Source organism: Macrobrachium nipponense, chromosome 41, assembly GCF_015104395.2.
Source record: "Macrobrachium nipponense isolate FS-2020 chromosome 41, ASM1510439v2, whole genome shotgun sequence".
In the NCBI taxonomy this organism is placed as follows: domain Eukaryota; kingdom Metazoa; phylum Arthropoda; class Malacostraca; order Decapoda; family Palaemonidae; genus Macrobrachium; species Macrobrachium nipponense.
In genome coordinates, this window is record NC_061102.1 from 52,347,556 (window position 1) to 52,367,019 (window position 19,464).

General features: G+C 36.1%; 1 protein-coding gene across 12 annotated transcripts in view; it reads right to left on the reverse strand.

Annotated features, from left to right (window-relative positions):
* The window catches only part of LOC135212763 (protein quick-to-court-like), a 312,189-nt gene that overhangs the window by 171,012 nt on the left and 121,713 nt on the right, over positions 1–19,464 (reverse strand). Inside the window, exon 1 of one of the 12 annotated variants that reach the window (XM_064246514.1) lies at positions 4,058–4,387. The exons of the other annotated variants lie outside the window; for them this stretch is intronic. Coding sequence (XP_064102584.1) covers positions 4,058–4,085 — 28 coding nt within the window. The 5' untranslated portion in view covers positions 4,086–4,387. Of the gene's footprint in view, positions 1–4,057; positions 4,388–19,464 lie in introns of those variants that run through there. 12 annotated transcript variants of the gene reach the window in all.

Sequence of the window (19,464 nt, forward strand, 5' to 3'; positions counted from 1 at the left end):
ACAAATAATATGATAACTGATTATTATTCGGTAATCATGATCAAGACAGATATCATAAGCAAACTTCTATCATTATGGTAATGAAAGTAAATTAATGAAGATTATTTACAAGATCAGAGCAAACTTGCAATGGCAACTGCTATTGATCAACAATTACTAATGCAACTTTCAAAGCGAGATTAATTAAAAACATAAAAAATATCCAACCAATATGAATGTGAACTGCTATTGCTCAACAATTAAATTAGTTATAACTTTCAAAACGGGATTAATTAAAAACATCATAAAAAATATTCAGCCAATGTAAATGTGATCTTAATAAAACAAAATAATTAAGACACTACTGCAATAGACACGTGCCCTTGGCATTAAAATTTGGTATTTCAGTCAATAGACCGTGACCTTGAAAACTGCGAACAAAAATTTATTTAATCCTCCTGGCAATCCCCAAAGCTCCTTTGCATAACCGAGAGCTCAGACGAGGGTCCTAGTGAGAGTCCTAGTTGATGTAAACTGTGAGTTTCTGCACGTGAATAAACCGCTTTCGAAAACACATCATGATCATATACTGGTCGTTGCAAAAGGACCTCTGCGCTTTCTGCACATCGCCACAACGAGTCGAATCATAAAAAGTTCTTGTCTAACAATAGTCTGTTCACTCGCGTGACAATGTACGACACCTAAAGAAGTTGAAGTCGCAGAAAGAAAAGTCATTTTATAAAGTTACATTCTTAAGTCATTCGCGTTCAAATTTCTTACTACTTCCACCACCACGCTTTCATTAGCAATGAAAGCATAATTCTGCTGAAGAGTACATTATCCCGAAAGCATTCCTGGAACAGATTCACTTTTAGAGCAAAAATGAGTAAGATCTTGTATTGCACACAGACTGTTATATAATAAAAAATAAAGAATTTAGGACCATGTGCTGGGACCTATAAGGTCATTCAATGAAATTGACAATGAAAAGGTTAGAGAGGCGTAAAAGAAGGAAAACCTCAAAGCAGTTGCACTATGAATCAATTGTTAGAAGAGCGTGGAAAGTATGATGGAAGAAAGAGCATAAGAAAGGAGGTACAGTAATAGGAATGAAAGGGGTTGCAGCTAGAGGCCGAAGGAACCCTGCAATGAACCTCAAGTATTGACTACAGTGCACCGCATGAGGTGCACTGACGGCTCCAACCCCCTGCGGAGTATAATACACACACACACATACTGTCAAATTCTGAGCCACAGCCACAAATACCAACTAATATCTGAAATCACGTAACCTTGCGGATAAACTGGAATTATATATAATTAGTAATGCAACTGCTCTGACCAGAATTTAAATCTATGGCTTTTGGGTTTAATGAGAGATGTCAGCCTTATAACGCGTCTGGCTTTTTTTTTATTTTTTTTATTTTACTGACATCAAATTAAAGTAGTGACCAGACCAGAGGTCCCTTGATCATGCTGATCAAATGACTTGGAATATGACGAATTACTGGGCCTATAATATTTATTTTATTGTACATATGTAGGCTATGCTTCTACATTTGCTTATATATACATCTATATATCTGTCTATATCTATCTATATATATATATACACACACATATATATATATATATATATATATATTATATATATATATTAGAAGCAAACTAGGCATACTTGAATATACATTAATAACAAGTTCTGTTCAAGTACTTTCTTGATGCGCATTATTATGCTACCGAACAGTTTTTTAGCATAAGAAATTGTTGGAAAAAACTGAAATAAATATATGTTAAAGTAAGTAAATAGTATATATAATTAATACATGTAACTTGTAAAATTTATATAATATATATATATATATATATCTATATATAATATATATATATGTGTATATATACAAAGCAGCCACACAACTTCGCAGTGTACACAGATTCATGTTACTCTTATTTGGCTTCAGTAAGACGGAATGGTTTAGATTCCAGAATCTTTAATTTACGTAGTGCAAGCTTTCAAAGGCGTACCCCGTATACCTGAAAAAAGACGACTGTGCGCCTTTGAAGGCTAGTACTTTGTAAATTAAAAAATTTGGAATCTAAACCATCCCGTCCTATTGAAGCCTAAGACGAGCTAGGTTATGCTATATGTATATATATATATATATATATATATCTATATATATATATACAAATAATGTGTAAATATGTACAATTTCGTGAAAAGCGAAAATTTAAATCTGAGAGGTTTGAGATTGTTTGTTCGTTTGTATGGTGTTTTAAACGTTGCATGGAACCAGTGGTTATTCAGCAACGGTATATACAAACGGCTTTACTTGATTTCCGAACCACGTCGAGAGTGAACTTCAGTCAGCAGAAATACACATCTCTGATCCCTCAGTGGAATGTCTGAGAATCGAACTCGCGGCCAGCGAGGTGGCAGGCCAAGACCATACCAATCACGCCACTGAGGCGCACACACACACACACACACACACACACACATATATATATATATATATATATATAGAGAGAGAGAGAGAGAGAGGAGAGAGAGAGAGAGAGAGAATTTTATAATACATATGCATATGATGCGTGTGAGATTATGCGTCTACACAAAGGACAAGGCCAGTCATAAATATTTGAAATGCTAAATAAAATACATTACTGGAATCTACATTTTAAGATCTCTGAAGGACGATTCCTGGGTTGCTGATAAAAGGAACACGAGACCGGGGGGAGGGGGGTTAACTTCGGTCAATCTTTTGAGAGGTCTTGGTGGGGGGGGGGGGGGGGGTGGGGGGATGTCAACTGCGAAACACCAGAAATTTCGTCTGGACCCATCTACGAAATAGCCCAGATCTTAATCAGCATTGACAAGCAAATGACGGACTGAACTGGGAATGAGACCAATAGCCATCATCATCAGCTGAGTGGACAGCTTGGACGACTGCCTCTCAACGGTCAGTGATGCAAAAATAAGAGAAAGGAGAGATTATATGTGTGTGTATGTATGTGTTATATATATATATATATATATATATATATGTGTGTGTGGTGTGTGTGTGTGTGTGTGTGTGTGTGTGTGTCCTATCAGCAACAGCGGCTATCAATTTATTAGGTGCTTACAGGTAGTCTTATCAAGAGAAGTACTGCCACTGGTGACAATCTGATCAATTAGGAATAAGTGTCTTGCATAGGCCTATGAATGCTCCACCCAAACTTACCTGGAGAGTGACATCATACACACACACACACACACACACACACACACCACACACGCACGCACACACACGCACGCACACACACACACACACACACATATATATATTATATATACATATATATATATTATATCTATATATATATATATATATTATATATATATATATATATAATAGCTTGAAAACTACGTTGCATATCTGGACATACGTTTAATTCATAAGCTCTCATTCTTAAGAAAAGATAACAAACCTCAAATTGTGAGCGAGAAAGTTAATGAAATAAAGAAAATTACAGAAACCGCTTTAGAAAATGGAAAGTCTAATTTCGGGAGAAAATAAAAGCTCCACTGCAGAAGAGAAAGCAAAATATTTTGTTAGCATGAGAGAGAGAGAGAGAGAGAGAGAGAGAGAGAGAGAGAGAGAGAGAGAATAATTCATGGCTAACGAGAAAATCAATACAGAGAAATATTGTTCTTCGGAGGAATAACAAGATAATTTTTAGACGATCTCTAAAACTAGCGAAATCTAGAACCTACAACAGCAGCTCACTTCACCCCGCCCCCCTTCCAGTATAATATCTTGATTGAAACAAAGAGATAAGAAAACTCTAAAGAAGCGTTTGCATGTGCTCGATTCACGAAAATCACTGTTCCGGAACTTTCTCAACTTTTAACTGGCACTTCTTCAGTTTGTATGCGATAAAACTGTTGAAAACACTATATTATATATAGACATATATCTGTACTATATATATAATGTGTTTGTACAGTGGTATGAAGCTAGTTTATCTTGATACTTTTAGTAATGTGCATGATTAGCGCTCGTTATCATAAATAATCAGCGTTCATAGTACTCACCCAACAACGCCTCTTCAGTTAGCTCCATTTCTGTCAACCAGCAGTCTCCACTTTTATATTAAAATAATATTGTTTATTAAATTCTTTAACAAAAATGCTTTCGTTGATCGTTTTGTGGATCACTTCTCACAACTAGAGTCTTTTCTATCACCGCACAACCAACTGTCAATCACTATCGAAACGGACACTGATCAATCAGACAGTAAAAATCGCAACAATATTGGGAAATATGTTCGCCCAAAACTGCCACGTCCATCGTGTCTGCGTCTGGCGCAGCCTAATACAACCTTCTTCCTCGACGGTTGGAGCCACACTGGCTGGCAGTGCTGCCTGCGAGTGGTTACGTTACGCCCCGTCGACCCCGCTGCAGTTTCGTCACGTCACGAACGAAAGCTACTGGGCCATGAGAGTTTCAGACAGAAGTTTCAATATTCTTCGTCTGCTTTCTTACGTGCGATAAACTTTCCCTCGCTAAGACACTGTACGGAAGGAAGGGCTTTCTAAGAATACGTAAAAAACTGAGTATCTCTCATGAAAATATAAAAGTTACGGGTAAACTGGCCAGTTGCTGCGCTGAAAATGGTTTTAGTACTTGTCTGACCAAAACTAATTTCCTGCGATTAATATTTATTAATCTTTCAGCAATATCTATGCAGCAAAACAAGCTGTCTAACATGTTTACCAAGAAGAGACACCCGCATTTTCATAGGGCTGCAATCATTGATCTTGCGACTACTCAACCTTTTCCTACCACGTTGCACGTATGACGTATGAGCGCTTTACCGGGGCCACTCAGCAAGCGTAACATTCACACATCTCGTAGACACAAGCGCCGAACGAAATGCGGTCAACTCATGACAGATATCAGCGATATGAGATGCAGACGATAAGCTTTCATATATATTTATTTTATAAATTATTTATTTATTGTTATTATTTTTTTCATTGAGATTACCCTGAAAGCACCTATGATCGTATCAGAAGTTGAAAATTACGCCATGAGTCTGTGTGATAAATGTTTTATTAGACCGTCGGACGAGAAGCCATCTCTCTCTCTCTCTCTCTCTCTCTCTCTCTCTCTCTCTCTCTCTCTCTCTCTCCGAACCCAGGAAACGCGTACACCAAAACAAGAGAAGAAAAAGACATGTATAACATTATTGAGTCGTCTGCTCTTTTTTTCTTTTTCATTCTTTATATGCCAGGTAATATATACGCCTGTGTGTACTATATATATATATATATATATATATATATATATATATATATATATATATATATGTATGTATATATATATATATATATATATATATATATATATATATATATATATGAATAGGAAAAGAAAAGTTCTCGGCCAACTCCCACTATCTCAACTTAAAAAATGACAATATATCTGGCAAAAAAAAAAAAAAATAAAAAAAAAAAAAACACACACAAAATACTAACAATATTTCCACGACAAACTTTCACTGAAAAAAAAACCTCAGCTCTGAGAACATCGCTCTTCTATAAACATTTTCTCAAAAGTTTATCTATCAAATCGTTCTTCAGTGAAAGCTTCTCTCTCAAAGCTGACGTTCACAAGAGTCTCTGAGCCAATTCAAAAAATACCTCCTAGTTGACTTAGTGAATAAGACGTGAGGCATACAACATCCTTTCTCTTTCTAATTTACTTTATTTTCACTCTTTTCTTTCCTTGACATCAAGTAAATTCATATCGTCTAACCAATCAGCCAAACGACCGAGTTCATTCCATCCAAATTAAGCAAAAGAAGTATAAAATAGCTAAGGCGAACTGTACACATTTGAAATGATAAATCCTCCCTTGCAGTGTCGATTTATAAGTACGCATACTTCACTCCAGTTAGGTAAAACTGCAAGCACATTTACTTAAATGCAAGAAGTATATATTAGTTTAACCAGACCACTAAGCTGATAAACAGCTCTCCTAGGGCTGGCCCGAAGGATTAGATACTTTTACGTGGCTAGGAACCAATTGGTTGCCTAGCAACGAGACCTACAGCTTATTGTAGGATTCGAACCACATTATATCGAGAAATGAATTTCTAATTACCAGAAACAAATTCCTCTGATTCCACGTTGGCTGAGCGGGGAATCGAACTCGGGACTACCGAATCGGACTTAAATGCATGAACACATCTGGAACCACAGCGTATATCTGTGCGCTCGCACTCGCAAGCGCGCAAGTATCTGAAGAGAAGCCAGGCGGATGAGGGGCCATTGGAATACAGTTTCCTCTTATTGGAATCTTATTGCAGTCAACTCTACTTAGTGCATTAATATTGGCCTTAGTATTCTATACAATATGTGATCTGACCTACAGCTTACTCGGCCCCCTTGCTAAAATCTACGGTCAAATAGAGTTCTATTTCAACAACGGAAATCAAAATAAATACGTCATATTTTATTAAAGCAATTTTGTTTAAGTGTTTAACATGCACACTATTTACTTTTTACATTTCCATTCTAGTAAACAACTGATAAATATCTTATCCTAAAATCAATGCATCTTTAACTCAACGCGAAACACCTTTTTCAGACATTTTTAGGCTTCCCTACCCAATAAAAAACAACAACAACAACAAAGTAGGTTGTAGGCTTACTCCCCGAGCAAGCGATAATGTCGACTTTGTATTATATGCACTTCACATTAGTATTCCATATGCTACGTCGCAATGTGCCAAGTCCGTTTTTCTGTTCTAATAAGCTTTGACTCGGGATTTTATAAACGTGACTTATATTTTCTAAGTGTCTTCGAAAATTACCAGAAATCATCTGTGACCTTCGTGTTGAAGGATTTTCCAGAGAGTTTTATTCGAAATGTCATACTCTTTACTTCATACAAACTTTCTGCTGGCAACCGAGAACTTTGATTCTTTCAAGTTTTGATTCGTAAATCAGAAAAAAATGTTTTCCCAATGATATTCCCGCATTTTTCTTATATTAAAACTGCATTCACAAATGTTCACATCTTCGCTGAGAAAGATTAACTTAATCCATATTTTCAAAGGTTTATAAGCTCTCTTAACTCTAATATCATCATTAATAATTCATTCAGCTCTCATCGGGACTAACTTCCATTAACCAGAAATATAACTTTTTATTAATAAATTTCAGAAGATGAAACCTATTCACACGAAACAAGCACAAAGTGACCACTGACTTGAAATTCACGCTTCCAAATAATGCTGGTTTCAACCTCCCACCGCAGACCCCAACACTGCAACAGTAACTGATTATGATAGAGCCAATGATATTTCATCGCCCAGGGGGAGGCGCAACCCGCCACAACTGAGTGACATAACACGACACTAACCACTACATCAGCCGACCAGTAATTACAATGAGATAGCCATACAGACACACTGATATACAGATGTATTAATTATTCAGTGGTTTAGTATCTGGTAATCAAAATATACTGAAAACCAATTATTTCTGAGTGAAGGTACTTAAACATACAAATGGAATGCACACGGCATGAAGATGGCTCATATTAATGGAAGAGTTGCCAGTGTCTGAGATTTACATTTTAATAAATCGCCTCCCTATCATTCCGACTTTCAAATGCAGTTAATTAGTTTGTAACTACGAATACTGAAAGGAAGGATGATGAATGATAGTAACCGGAAACACGTGTATGTGTATGTGTATATGTATATGTATATGTATGTATGTATGTGTGTATATATATATATATATATATATATATATATATATATATATATATATATATATATATATATATATAATCTCCGTCAGCAATATCACAGTATTTCAGAGGGTTCGTGATACATCTTAGTAGACATCATAGTTTATTTAAGAAACGTTTCGCACACAAAAAAACACGGTGCATCATCAGTCTGTGGAAATAAAAACAATTACCTTATAAAAGGAACTCACAATAAATACTAAAAATATTATATCATTAAAATACTGCAAAAGTTAAAAGTTAAAGATTTTAAAACAAGGCAAAAGAACCAAGAGAGAAAAAGAGAACCAAAAACACCAACCATCCAGGGTAAGAGACAGAAGGAATGGCAAACTGGCGTTCCAAACAAGACGACAGCTATGCCAGATACAAAGGTCCTATATTTGCTAACTTTTTTATGTCGGACTTGGAAACAAAATTTTCAGATCAATGTGACTCTTCTGTTAAACCAGCTTATTATAGAAGATATGTGGATGACACTTTTGCTCTTTTTAAATATCCATGGCAATGTGCACAGTTTTTACAATACATTAATGAACGACACTCAAATATTCAGTTCACGATGGAAACGGAGAGCAATGACAGTTTACCATTCTTAGATATTAATGTTGCAAGAATTAACTCTGAATTCTCATCAGCAGTTTATAGAAAAAAGACATATACAGGACTAGCCAACAACTATTGCAGTTCTTGTCAAAAAACTTTTAAATTAAACACATATTTACACCCTAGTGCATAGAGCATTGAAATACTCTTCTAGCTGGTCCATTTTTCACAATGAAATAGAATTTTTATTAAACTTTTTTCAGAGAAATTCTTATCCTAAAGATGTAGTTCTCAAAATCATTAACGTAGTATTAACCAAATTTCTCCAGCCACCTATAGCCAATTTCGATGTTCCAAAAAAGCTGGTTTTTGCATCCATCCCATATGTTTTTGATACCAAGTTCTCACGCAGACTCACGCAAATCCTAGAACAGGAAATTCCATGCCTTCAACTCAAACTCATTTCTAACACTCCATGCAGAATAGGCTCATTTTTGAACTTTAAAGATCGCCTGCAGGCCCTCATGAGATCGAACGTTGTGTACAAATTCACATGCCCTGGATGTCCGGGCTCTTACGTTGGATCAACACGTAAGTTACTGCAGGTGAGATATTGCAGTCACATGGGTTACAGTTTTCGTACAGAGAATGAAGCAACCAGAATTCTCAAATATTAAAAATCATGCAGCAATATGTAAAATAGAAGTCTTGAAACAGCACTTCTCCATTATTGGTTATACGAGGGACCCAGAGCACTTAACTACCTTAGAGTCCTTACTCATTAAAAGGCTGGTTCCTTCACTGAACAGTAACTCTACGGCTTCACCTTTGTATCTGGCATGGCTGTCGTCTTGTTTGGAACGCCTAAGTTTGCCATTCCTTCTTTGTCTCTTACCCTGGATGGTTGGTGTTTTTAGTTCTCTTTTTCTCTCTTGGTTCTTTTGCCTTGTTTTAAAATCTTTAACTTTTAACTTTTGATATTTTTTGATGTCATATTTTTAGTATTTATTGTGAGTTCCTTTTATAATGTAATTGTTTTTATTTCCAAAGACTGATGATGCACCGTGTTTTTTTTCGTGTGCGAAATATATATATATAATATATATATATATATATATATATATATATATATATATATATATATATATATATTATATACGCACACACACACATACACATACACTCACACACACACACACACATATATATATATATATATATATATATATATATCTATATATATATATATATATTATATTTGACACGTACACCAAAAAAATTTTTCATACACAAATACTAACTCACAATTTCGTTTAAAGTCCAATTCACTATACCTCAGGAATAACTTATATCCAAGGCGAATTACGAGTGATACGTTCTCTGTCTCCAGTGGGATTCGAACTGCCGCAACCTGGTTGGGAAGCAACGAAAAAAGACGTAGTCACTGCATTACCGTTCTTTTCCCAGCAGTTCGAATGAAACTGATGACGAGGCAGATCATTTACAACTCCCCTTGGCTGCAGTTGGATAATTAAATGAAATTTGTGGCTTAATACTCGTGAAAAAGAAAAGAAAATTTATATATATATATACATACATATATATATATATATATATATATATATATATATATATATACATATATATATATAATACCATATGAAAATGATGCGCAGAATGTCAGTACCAAGCGCTTTTGCCTTTATTCAGACTTCTTTTTTCCTGGGGGGGTCCTCGATAATGCCTGAATAAAGGCGAAAGAGCTTTGCATTGTCTTTCTGCCTATCATTTTCCTGCTGTGATATTTTAAGCATATATATATATATTCATATATAATATATATATATATATATATATATATATATATATATAGAGAGGAGAGAGAGAGAGAGAGGAGAGAGAGAGAAGAGAGGAATGGAGAGAGAGAGAGAGAGAGAGAGAGGTTAAGCTAGGTTTGGGTATATAGCACTTTACTACTATTGCAAAGATTACCTTGGTCGTCTGTGATTTGTTAAGCATACACACACACACACACACACACACACAAGCACACGCATACCTAGAAAGAAATTACAGAAAAAGCGGACTAATTAATATACAAACCAATATGCGAAAATACTGGCGGGGCGACCACAGAAATATAAAAAGGTATTTTAATGACCACCACCATGAAATCAGATAGACACGCGCTGGGTAAATGATGCGCGCTGTGAGCGGAGCAAATCACCTCACGAAATCTGCAATTCTGTTAATACTTTTCCAATTAGGCGCAAGACTCTTTGATCGGCATTAGATCAAAGAAACGGCTTTTGATTGGACCCGTCTCCTCCACGTTTGAATCCATCCAATTTTTATTGGAAACGAAAATAACTGTCGTTATGATTTTCCTCTGAAGTATTAACGACTTGAATTTGGTCACACTGATTCTATGATTTCTTTTTAATCTATTATCTATTATGACTTATGTAGTAGTTCAAGTATATATAGTAGTTATTATAAACCAAACACCAGAAGAAATATATTAAAGTTTTGGTTTTACTTATTAAAACATGAGTCATACGGGATTACCTCATGTACACATACCTTACGTTTTAACAAGGAGTGATCCGACACCCAACATTCTCGGGGCGTCCTGCTAAAATCTACGGTCAAATAGAGCGTTGTTTCACCAACGAAAATCAATTAGAAATATTCTTTCTGTACTGTTTAACATACACATTATTAATTTTTCAAATTTTCATACTTTTAAATAAATCATAAATATCCTATCCTCAAATTCCTGTCAACAACAAAGTAGTTTGTAGGCTTATGCCACGAGTAAGCGAAAATTAGAGTGTATTAAACAAAGTTCAGTAACGGGACACGGGGAGCAGATAAGGTTGAGTTGAATATAGAATTTAGACCAAAGGCCAAGCACTGGGACATATGACGTCATTCAGCGCTGAATTGGAAATTAACAGTAAAAGGTTTGAAAGGGGTAACAGGAGGTAAACCTCAAAGCAGTTGCACTATGAATGAAGTGTTAGGAGAGGGTGGAAAGTAAGATGGAAGAAAGAGAATATGACCAGAGGTACACTAAAAGGAACGAAAGTGGTTGCAGCTAGGGGCCGAGGGCAAGCTGCAAAGAACCTTAAGTAATGCCTACAGTGCATAACATGAGGTCCACTGACGGCGCTATCCCCCTACAGGGTGAACAGGTAAGGGTAACACTTCAAGAACTCGGCATTTAAACATCAACCGTGTGTTTAACTCCAATGTTATTTAATGCATTTAATTCAATACTATATTACAGAACTGGAATCCAGTTCAAGAGCGAGGGAGGGTAAACTATACTCTGTTTTTTCCATCTGTCCATCCGCCTGTGGTGTTTGCGTATGGTAACACTGCGTCCCGGGCTTTAGATAGTTACATTCAGCTTACATTCAACAATAATAATATCTTATTTCGAATATTAACGGTGTAATTCGCATACAGTAAATTATTAAAAAACACTTTTCAGTTGTAAATGTACACCCAGATATCCTTTTATTTACCTAAAACTTACACATAACATAACTATCTAAAGCCCAGGATGCAGTATTACCATACGCAAACACCACAAGCGGGTGGACAGATGAAAAAAAAACAGAGTATAAGTTCTAAGTGAGTAAGTTGCCACCACAGTTGTTCCAATACGCCTACGTCGGAATTCAATCATTCAAGGTAATAAAACAATGATCGATGGTTGTTGTCATGTTAGGGAGAAGGGTTGATACACGTGGAATATTCAGTGTGGCTAAATATTATTTGTGGCTAAATATTATTTCTGGGTGCAACTCGAAAAATAAATTATGCACACTACTAATTAAGAATTAACACACCCTTGAATTTCAAGCATATCATACTATTTTTAAGATGAAAAGGAAAGTCATAATGTTATTTTTTGTAAAGAAATAATAAATCAGTTATATTTTTTAATAATAAATTTGCAACATACCAGCGTAAACTGTATTTGTAAAAAAAAAACAACATTTTATTTTCTCGCATGTAATAATGCTAAGATCGCCAATGAATTTTGCCTTTTACAGAAACTGCGAAGTGAAAGATTTTGTTTTAGATTAAGCTGGGTCTTATGCCAGCACAGGCTCTTGCTCCCAGAGCAGCCCGTATCGAAAAGAGACTTTTCTTAAATAGATCAGTGTAAACAAATCTAGTACAGATTTCTGATGTTAGGAAGTAAAACATCTATTTAAAAATAAAAAAAATTCCCTCGAGCTGTTTCGCACTCGTAAAACAGAAAACAATGTGCATATCTAACTTCTTTTGTTTGTATCAGGCTACGAATTTATTAGTTAGAGATGTGTTTCTTTTACTGCAAATTCCAACGTCGGGGAACAATAATGAATGATAAAGTGAATCCCGAGGAAAGTGAAACGACTCAAAGAAATGTCCTTCCAAAGACAGAAGTCACTGAAAGTTTAGCTCCAACTGGAAGCCTTCCGTTGTCATTTCCTTATTGAGAGTATCAGCTACTAATCTCTACTTACTGAACCAGTCACACGTTTGCTCATAATGATTCTTACACCATTTTCTAAAGTAACTGCTCTCGAAGAATACTTCCTACACCATTTTTTAAAGTAACTGCTCTCGAAGAGTACTTCTTACACCATTTTCTAAAGTACCTTCTCTCGAAAAGTACTTCCTACACCATTTTCTAAAGTAACTGCTCTCGAAGAATACTTCCTACACCATTTTTTAAAGTAACTGCTCTCGAAGAGTACTTCTTACACCATTTTCTAAAGTACCTTCTCTCGAAAAGTACTTCCTACACCATTTTCTAAAGTAACTGCTCTCGAAGAGTACTTCTTACACCATTTTCTAAAGTAATTGCTCTCGAAGAGCACTTCTTACACCATTTATAAAGCTCTCGAAGAGTACTTCTTACACCATTTTCTAAAGTAATTGCTCTCGAAGAGTACTTCTTACACCATTTTCTAAAGTAAATGCTCTCAAAGAGTACTTCTTACACCATTTTATAATTTAACTGCTCTCCAAGAGTACTTCTTACACCATTTTCTAAAGTAACTGATCTCGAAGAGTACTTCATACAACATTTTCTAAAGTAATTGCTCTCGAAGAGCACTTCTTACACCATTTATAATGCTTTCGGAGAGTACTTCCTACACCATTTTCTACGGTAACTGCTCTCAAGGAGTACGATTTTTTTTCTTCAACCTTCTCTCCAGCTGATCAGCCAACTGCGACACGCCTACGAGGCATTTCACAGTTAGAAAAACAACCGCCTTTGTGCACAATCACTGAAGCACAAACCCAAGGTGTTTCAGTCTCCTTTGTTCCAAGAACAATTCTCAGCTGCGGCTTTGCCCTCAAGAAACTGCGCGGGATAGACCTCTGAAACGGACTGGGTTAATTAAACGGCCGAGTAAGTTATTTACTCGTAAAATCTTGGATGTTTTCTGCGACATAAATTACAATACGTTTTAAGCAAGGTTTGAAGCTTTGCTTTTCGAATTAATTGGCGTGACACAGCAAAAACTTGAGTGCGCTTTTGAAAGACAATTCACGTTTCAACCTCCACCTAAAATTATCAAGAGGCTTTACTGAATGAGGTACAGAGAGATATAAAAGTAAAAGTGAGAACAAAGATCGTGCGCACACACACACACACACACACACACACACACATATATATATATATATATATATATATATATATATATATATATATATATGTTATATATATATATAAAGTTTTTTTGCCACGAAGAAAAAAAATGAAAAAAGCGAGTTAGCCGAGTACTTTCGGTCCCATTCGGACTCTCAGTAAAGGGTCCGAATAGGACCGAAAGTATCGGCTACTCGCTTTTCTTTTTCATTTTTTTTCCTTCGTGGCAAAAAAAACCTTTATTTATACATAGCATCACGTTTTATATACTTCGTGATCAAGTTATTCATATATATATATATATATATATATATATATATATATATATATATATATATATATATATATTATATATATATACCACATACATACATTTATATGTACATACCGTATGTAGTGCATCAAACACTAGTAAACATCAAATTATTACCTAAAAAAACAATATTTCCACTTAGATTGTGAAACATGTAGTAAACTGATCGCACTGAAATTAAAGTGTGGGGCATTTATAAAAACCAAACATGAAATGTGAAACGTGCTGGACACAAAGTGGCTGTAAGGATTCATGGAGAAGCATTGGTGAAAGCCCCACGGAAAAGCCTAAAGAGGTCTGAAGAAGGTGTTTTGTGTTAAGTTAAGGATACAGGAGTTTTAGGATAGGATATTTATGATGTATTTATTAGAATGAAACTGTAAAAAACAAATAATGTGGGCGTTAAACGGTACAGAGCCTTGTTTGACCAACGAAAATTAAAATAAAAGCGCTATATTTTATTAGAAATAATTTGTCTGTACTGTTTTACATGCACATTATTTATTTTTTTACATTTTCATTCTAATAAATAAATCATAAATCTCCTATCCAAAAATCCCTCTATCTTTAACTCAAGGCAAAACATCTTTTTAAATACTTTTTTAGGCTTTTCCAGAGGACTTTCCTACCGGCTAGGAAAAAAAAACAACGTAGTAAACTTACTTCCGAGTAAGTAAAAGTATAGGTTACAGATTTTACGTTTTCATTGTAATCAACTAATTATTTGGGGGTTAATTAGATGCCAAACATTTCGTATCACATCGCGGCTCTCTGCAATCCGGCTGCAATCCACAGTCTGACTAAACTCGGCAATTAACTCATTATAATATTTTACTTGTGCTGAGGTAGAAATGCCTAGACCTACTTAAGACGGTTAACAGGTCTGAGCATTCAGCTGGGACTCGAGGGGGTTGATGGGGGGGGGGGGGGGTTTCAAAATGGTATCTGGATACTGAAGATGTACATATAAGACGTGGAGAGAGAGAGAGAGAGAGAGAGAGAGAGAGAGAGAGAGAGAGAGAGAGAGAGAGAGAGAGAGCTTAATAGTAGGTCTCGGGATGAATATATCACCAAGATTGTCATGGAAATTATGAAACTTATTGCAGTAACATTTCACATCAGAATTTTTAATCTTATAATCATTCAACGTCCATTATCATAACAACAACAATTACGGTCGAATGTTTGGTAACCAGTGAGGCATTTTGATTGGGTGGGGGGTGGGGGTTTATTATTATCAGTAAAATATTGAAAGAGTGGAGGAACAAAACTATTTTTATGCCTACAATGACTACATGTATTCCAATCCAGGTATTCCAATCCAATGAAAAACCTCAATACCAGGTATAGTATAATATCTATGGATAGTAAATTTTATATACAGCTAAAGATAATTTTTAAAATATACCAAAAAACTTAAATTTTGCTTCGGATTCTCTTAGAAAATTTCATGCCCTTGATTACAGAAATTAAATCAATAATAAGTTTCCGTTTGGTGACTCCTGGAGAAATAGAAAAGGATGTCAGAGTCTGCCTATTACGACCGGAAATATCCAAAAAGACCGTTCAGTAGTGAACACTTTTAAGCTTGGTTTTTCCACGATTTCATGCGTACAAAGCATTACTACAAACGAGATAAGAGCAAGTGGAAACACAATATTTATGTTTTGCTGAGTTGGGAAACGAAACGGCGAAAGATCTAATATAACTTGTACTTCACACAATTCATTAAATTCAATCACACAGACTTTATTTATAATTTAAAAAACTAAAACGTGAAGGGAGAAAACCAAACGCTAACCGCAATAGGCAGGGGAACGCATTTTCGTATTTTTGTTCCAAGGCATCATTAGTTACATACAGCTTTTGCGTCTGTCTTAATTAGGGATATTTCTTCTTCCTCCTTCTTCTTCTTCCTACCCCATTTTTTTTGTCTTGTTTTCCGGATTCGTTCCCATCCATCTCCGGGAGAAGCAGAACCAGGGCGTTCTCAAAGGGGGGGAGGAGGTCAGGTGAGATGGATGAGCAGCAGCACAACAGATTTAGCTGCGAAAACACACACGAGATTCCCTCTCCAACATCATTCAATCAAACAGTCAATTAGTCAGTTACTGGGTTAGTCAACTGACTGATTGGTTCCCGAATCATTTTTGACTTTATTATTACTATTATGAGCTTGATGGCTTGCGCCACGCTATGCTGGAACCCGGCGCTGCCCGTCATGTCTCCCCTACCTTCCCGGGAGACCCCCTACCTACCCCGGCCAAACAGGTTTGCAGGAGGAGAGTGGATGTGTCATGTCTACCCTACCCTCCTGATGCCCTACATACCCCTTCCCCACTTGGGCCGGACAAACAGATTTGCAGGAGGAAGGTGGATGTGTCATGTCTCCCATACCTTCCCTGGAAATCCCTTACCTACCCCGCCCCCACTTGGGCTGGACAAACAAGTTTGCAGGAGGAGGGTAGATGCGTCATGTGTACCCTACCCTCCCAATCCCCTACCTACCCATCCCACACTCCACACCCAGGGTGGACAAACAGGTTTGCAGGAGGGAAAATGTGTCATGTCTACCCTACCCTCCCAATTCCCTACCTACCCATCCCACACCCAGGGTGGACAAACAGGTTTGCAGGAGGAGGGTGGATTATGTCTCCCCTACCTACCCCGTTCCCACCCGGGCCGGACAAACAAGAATGATCCACTTGAATTTTATTATTATTATATTATTACTGAAAACCCAATAACCATCAAATCAGTCTACCGAATGACAGCTTACTTCCCGAATCACCCAATAAATTAATTCACCGAGATCTTCAGCGGCCAATTGGTATCTAAACCCAAATCTGGTGTAAATTATTTGAATAATAAACGCACCGGTCTCGAAGTAATGACCTCATCTATTGATTAGCCGGTTGATGACCGATACAAACGGTCAGTGGAACGTCAGGTTGAAACTATTCTCCACCTTTGATAGAATCCAAACTATATTTGTCTATTTCTACGGCAGCTGCAGACATTCTGGCATTATTATTATTATTATTATTATTATTATTATTATTATTATTATTATTATTATATCTAAGAGCTTTCTACTTAAATAAATCAATGCCCATTGAACTTGTCAGCTTCTGCTGACTGAAATGTCCACAGTTGAGAAATGTTAAGATCTGAACAAACTTGAAACGTAGAAAATGTGTAAGAAAATATCTATGAAAGTTTCAGAACAAAGAGAAACATTGACAAGAATTATTTCTATTTTACCTTTTCAAGAAGGTCTGAAAGTGAACGCAACTGAATGAGACGCATAACATCTCTCTCATATCAGTTCTCGGAAATTATATGGGAAACGCGAGCAACTTGGATATTGTATGGAAGAACGAGAGAAACTTTGAAAATTGTATGGGAAACGCGAGCAACTTGGAAATTGTATGGAAAAAACGAGAGAAAGTTTGAAAATTGTATGGGAAACGCGAGCAACTCTGAAATTGTATGAGAAAACGCGAGAAACTGAAATTGTACGAGAAAACGCGAGAACCTATGACAGAAAGTTACCTCAATAAACCTAATTCTTAGATATTCTTGAGGAGAACTACCATGAAACGAGTATCAGAATCTCTTAGAACCAAATTAATAAAAAAAAAATCAATAAATAAACTGATAAATAAATAAAGACACGTCCTATCCTAATCACTTTAATGTAGATCCATTTTGGAGAAGGCGCACAAGATAATCAACTGAAAAGCCTTTGTTCACAGGAGCCTTTTTCTAATGCCTCCTGCATAAAGACTATTCCATTTCGAGATTGGCCATCCTCTTCCAAATGGACCCTCTGGTTTATATATAAGTATTTGGACACATATTTTTCCAGAAACTGATATTTTAATGGCTGCTGCGCCAAATGCGATCTCTCCGATCTGTCATTGTGCAGGAAAATCTTGCCTTTGTTAAGTAAGTCTTTAATTTATAACTAAAACGTCTAAAAACATTATGGCGAAGGAAACGAAACTGTCAATTCGTCACTAAAAAAAAAGAAGAGAGAGAGAGAGAGAGAGAGAGAGAGAGAGAGAGAGAGAGAGAGAGAGAGAGAGAGAGGCATAGCAGCACAGAACACCAAATAAGGTTAAAATAATGACAGTAGATTTTCTATAAGTTTTTATAAATTAAAATTCACCATCACTTTTCGTACAATATTCTCTAATATATGCTTATTACTAGATCTGCTCTCAGCTTCCATTAACCCAAATTCCGTTCCCGGCCTCACCGTCTCTCCTGCAAAGCAAGTCTACTTTTGACTGACACAGTCAGCGGTCTTATATACGTTTATGTTTTATGTACAGATTCCACCCTACAGATCCGTTACTGTAACAGTTGAGTCAGTCGATCGATCGTTTTCACAGAAGTCCATTATTGTGGAACCATTTGGGCCATTTCGACCCGACAGTATGGGGCAGCAATTCGACGAAATGAGAATTTGGCGAAATATCGTTTAATGGAATTACACCAGACTGCACATTGGCGTAGCCTACTAATCAGCAAAGTATAAATGCATTTTTACAATGGAAATCTGGTAAAATGCAGTGAAATGAAAATTTGGCTCATTCCTTGTCTAACTGTATAACAGAATTCCTTGTCTAACTGTATAACAGAGTTTCACTTCTTATGGAAGAGTGAAAAATGAATGATTAGATGGGAAACAAAACAATATCATTTTTCCTTAAAAGAACATGGTAAAGTGTCAAGGGTAAGTCTGGTAAATTAATTTTAAAGATACTAATAGCAAAATGGGAATCCGGCAAAATGTAAATTATTAAATGGGGAATAAAACATGGGTCATCTTTCCTGAAAGAACGTGGTAAAGTGCATGTCTAGTAAATTCGTTCTAAGTGTGTTAATAGTACGATGGAAATCTGGCAAATTAAATTACATCAAGCAAAGTCTCTAGGAAAAGTGAAAAATGCAAGTTTCGTAGTCACCTTACGGAAAAATTAATAATAAAAAAAGTGATGTAAAGAGTTTCGGAGTCTTTCTAAATTCATAACTACAACTGAGAAATCGTTCAGTAAAGTCTAAGGAGAGGTTCTAAATATGATTATAACTACGTGTACTCAGAAAAAGAGATGACGTAAATATACCAAGAGGGTACGTGA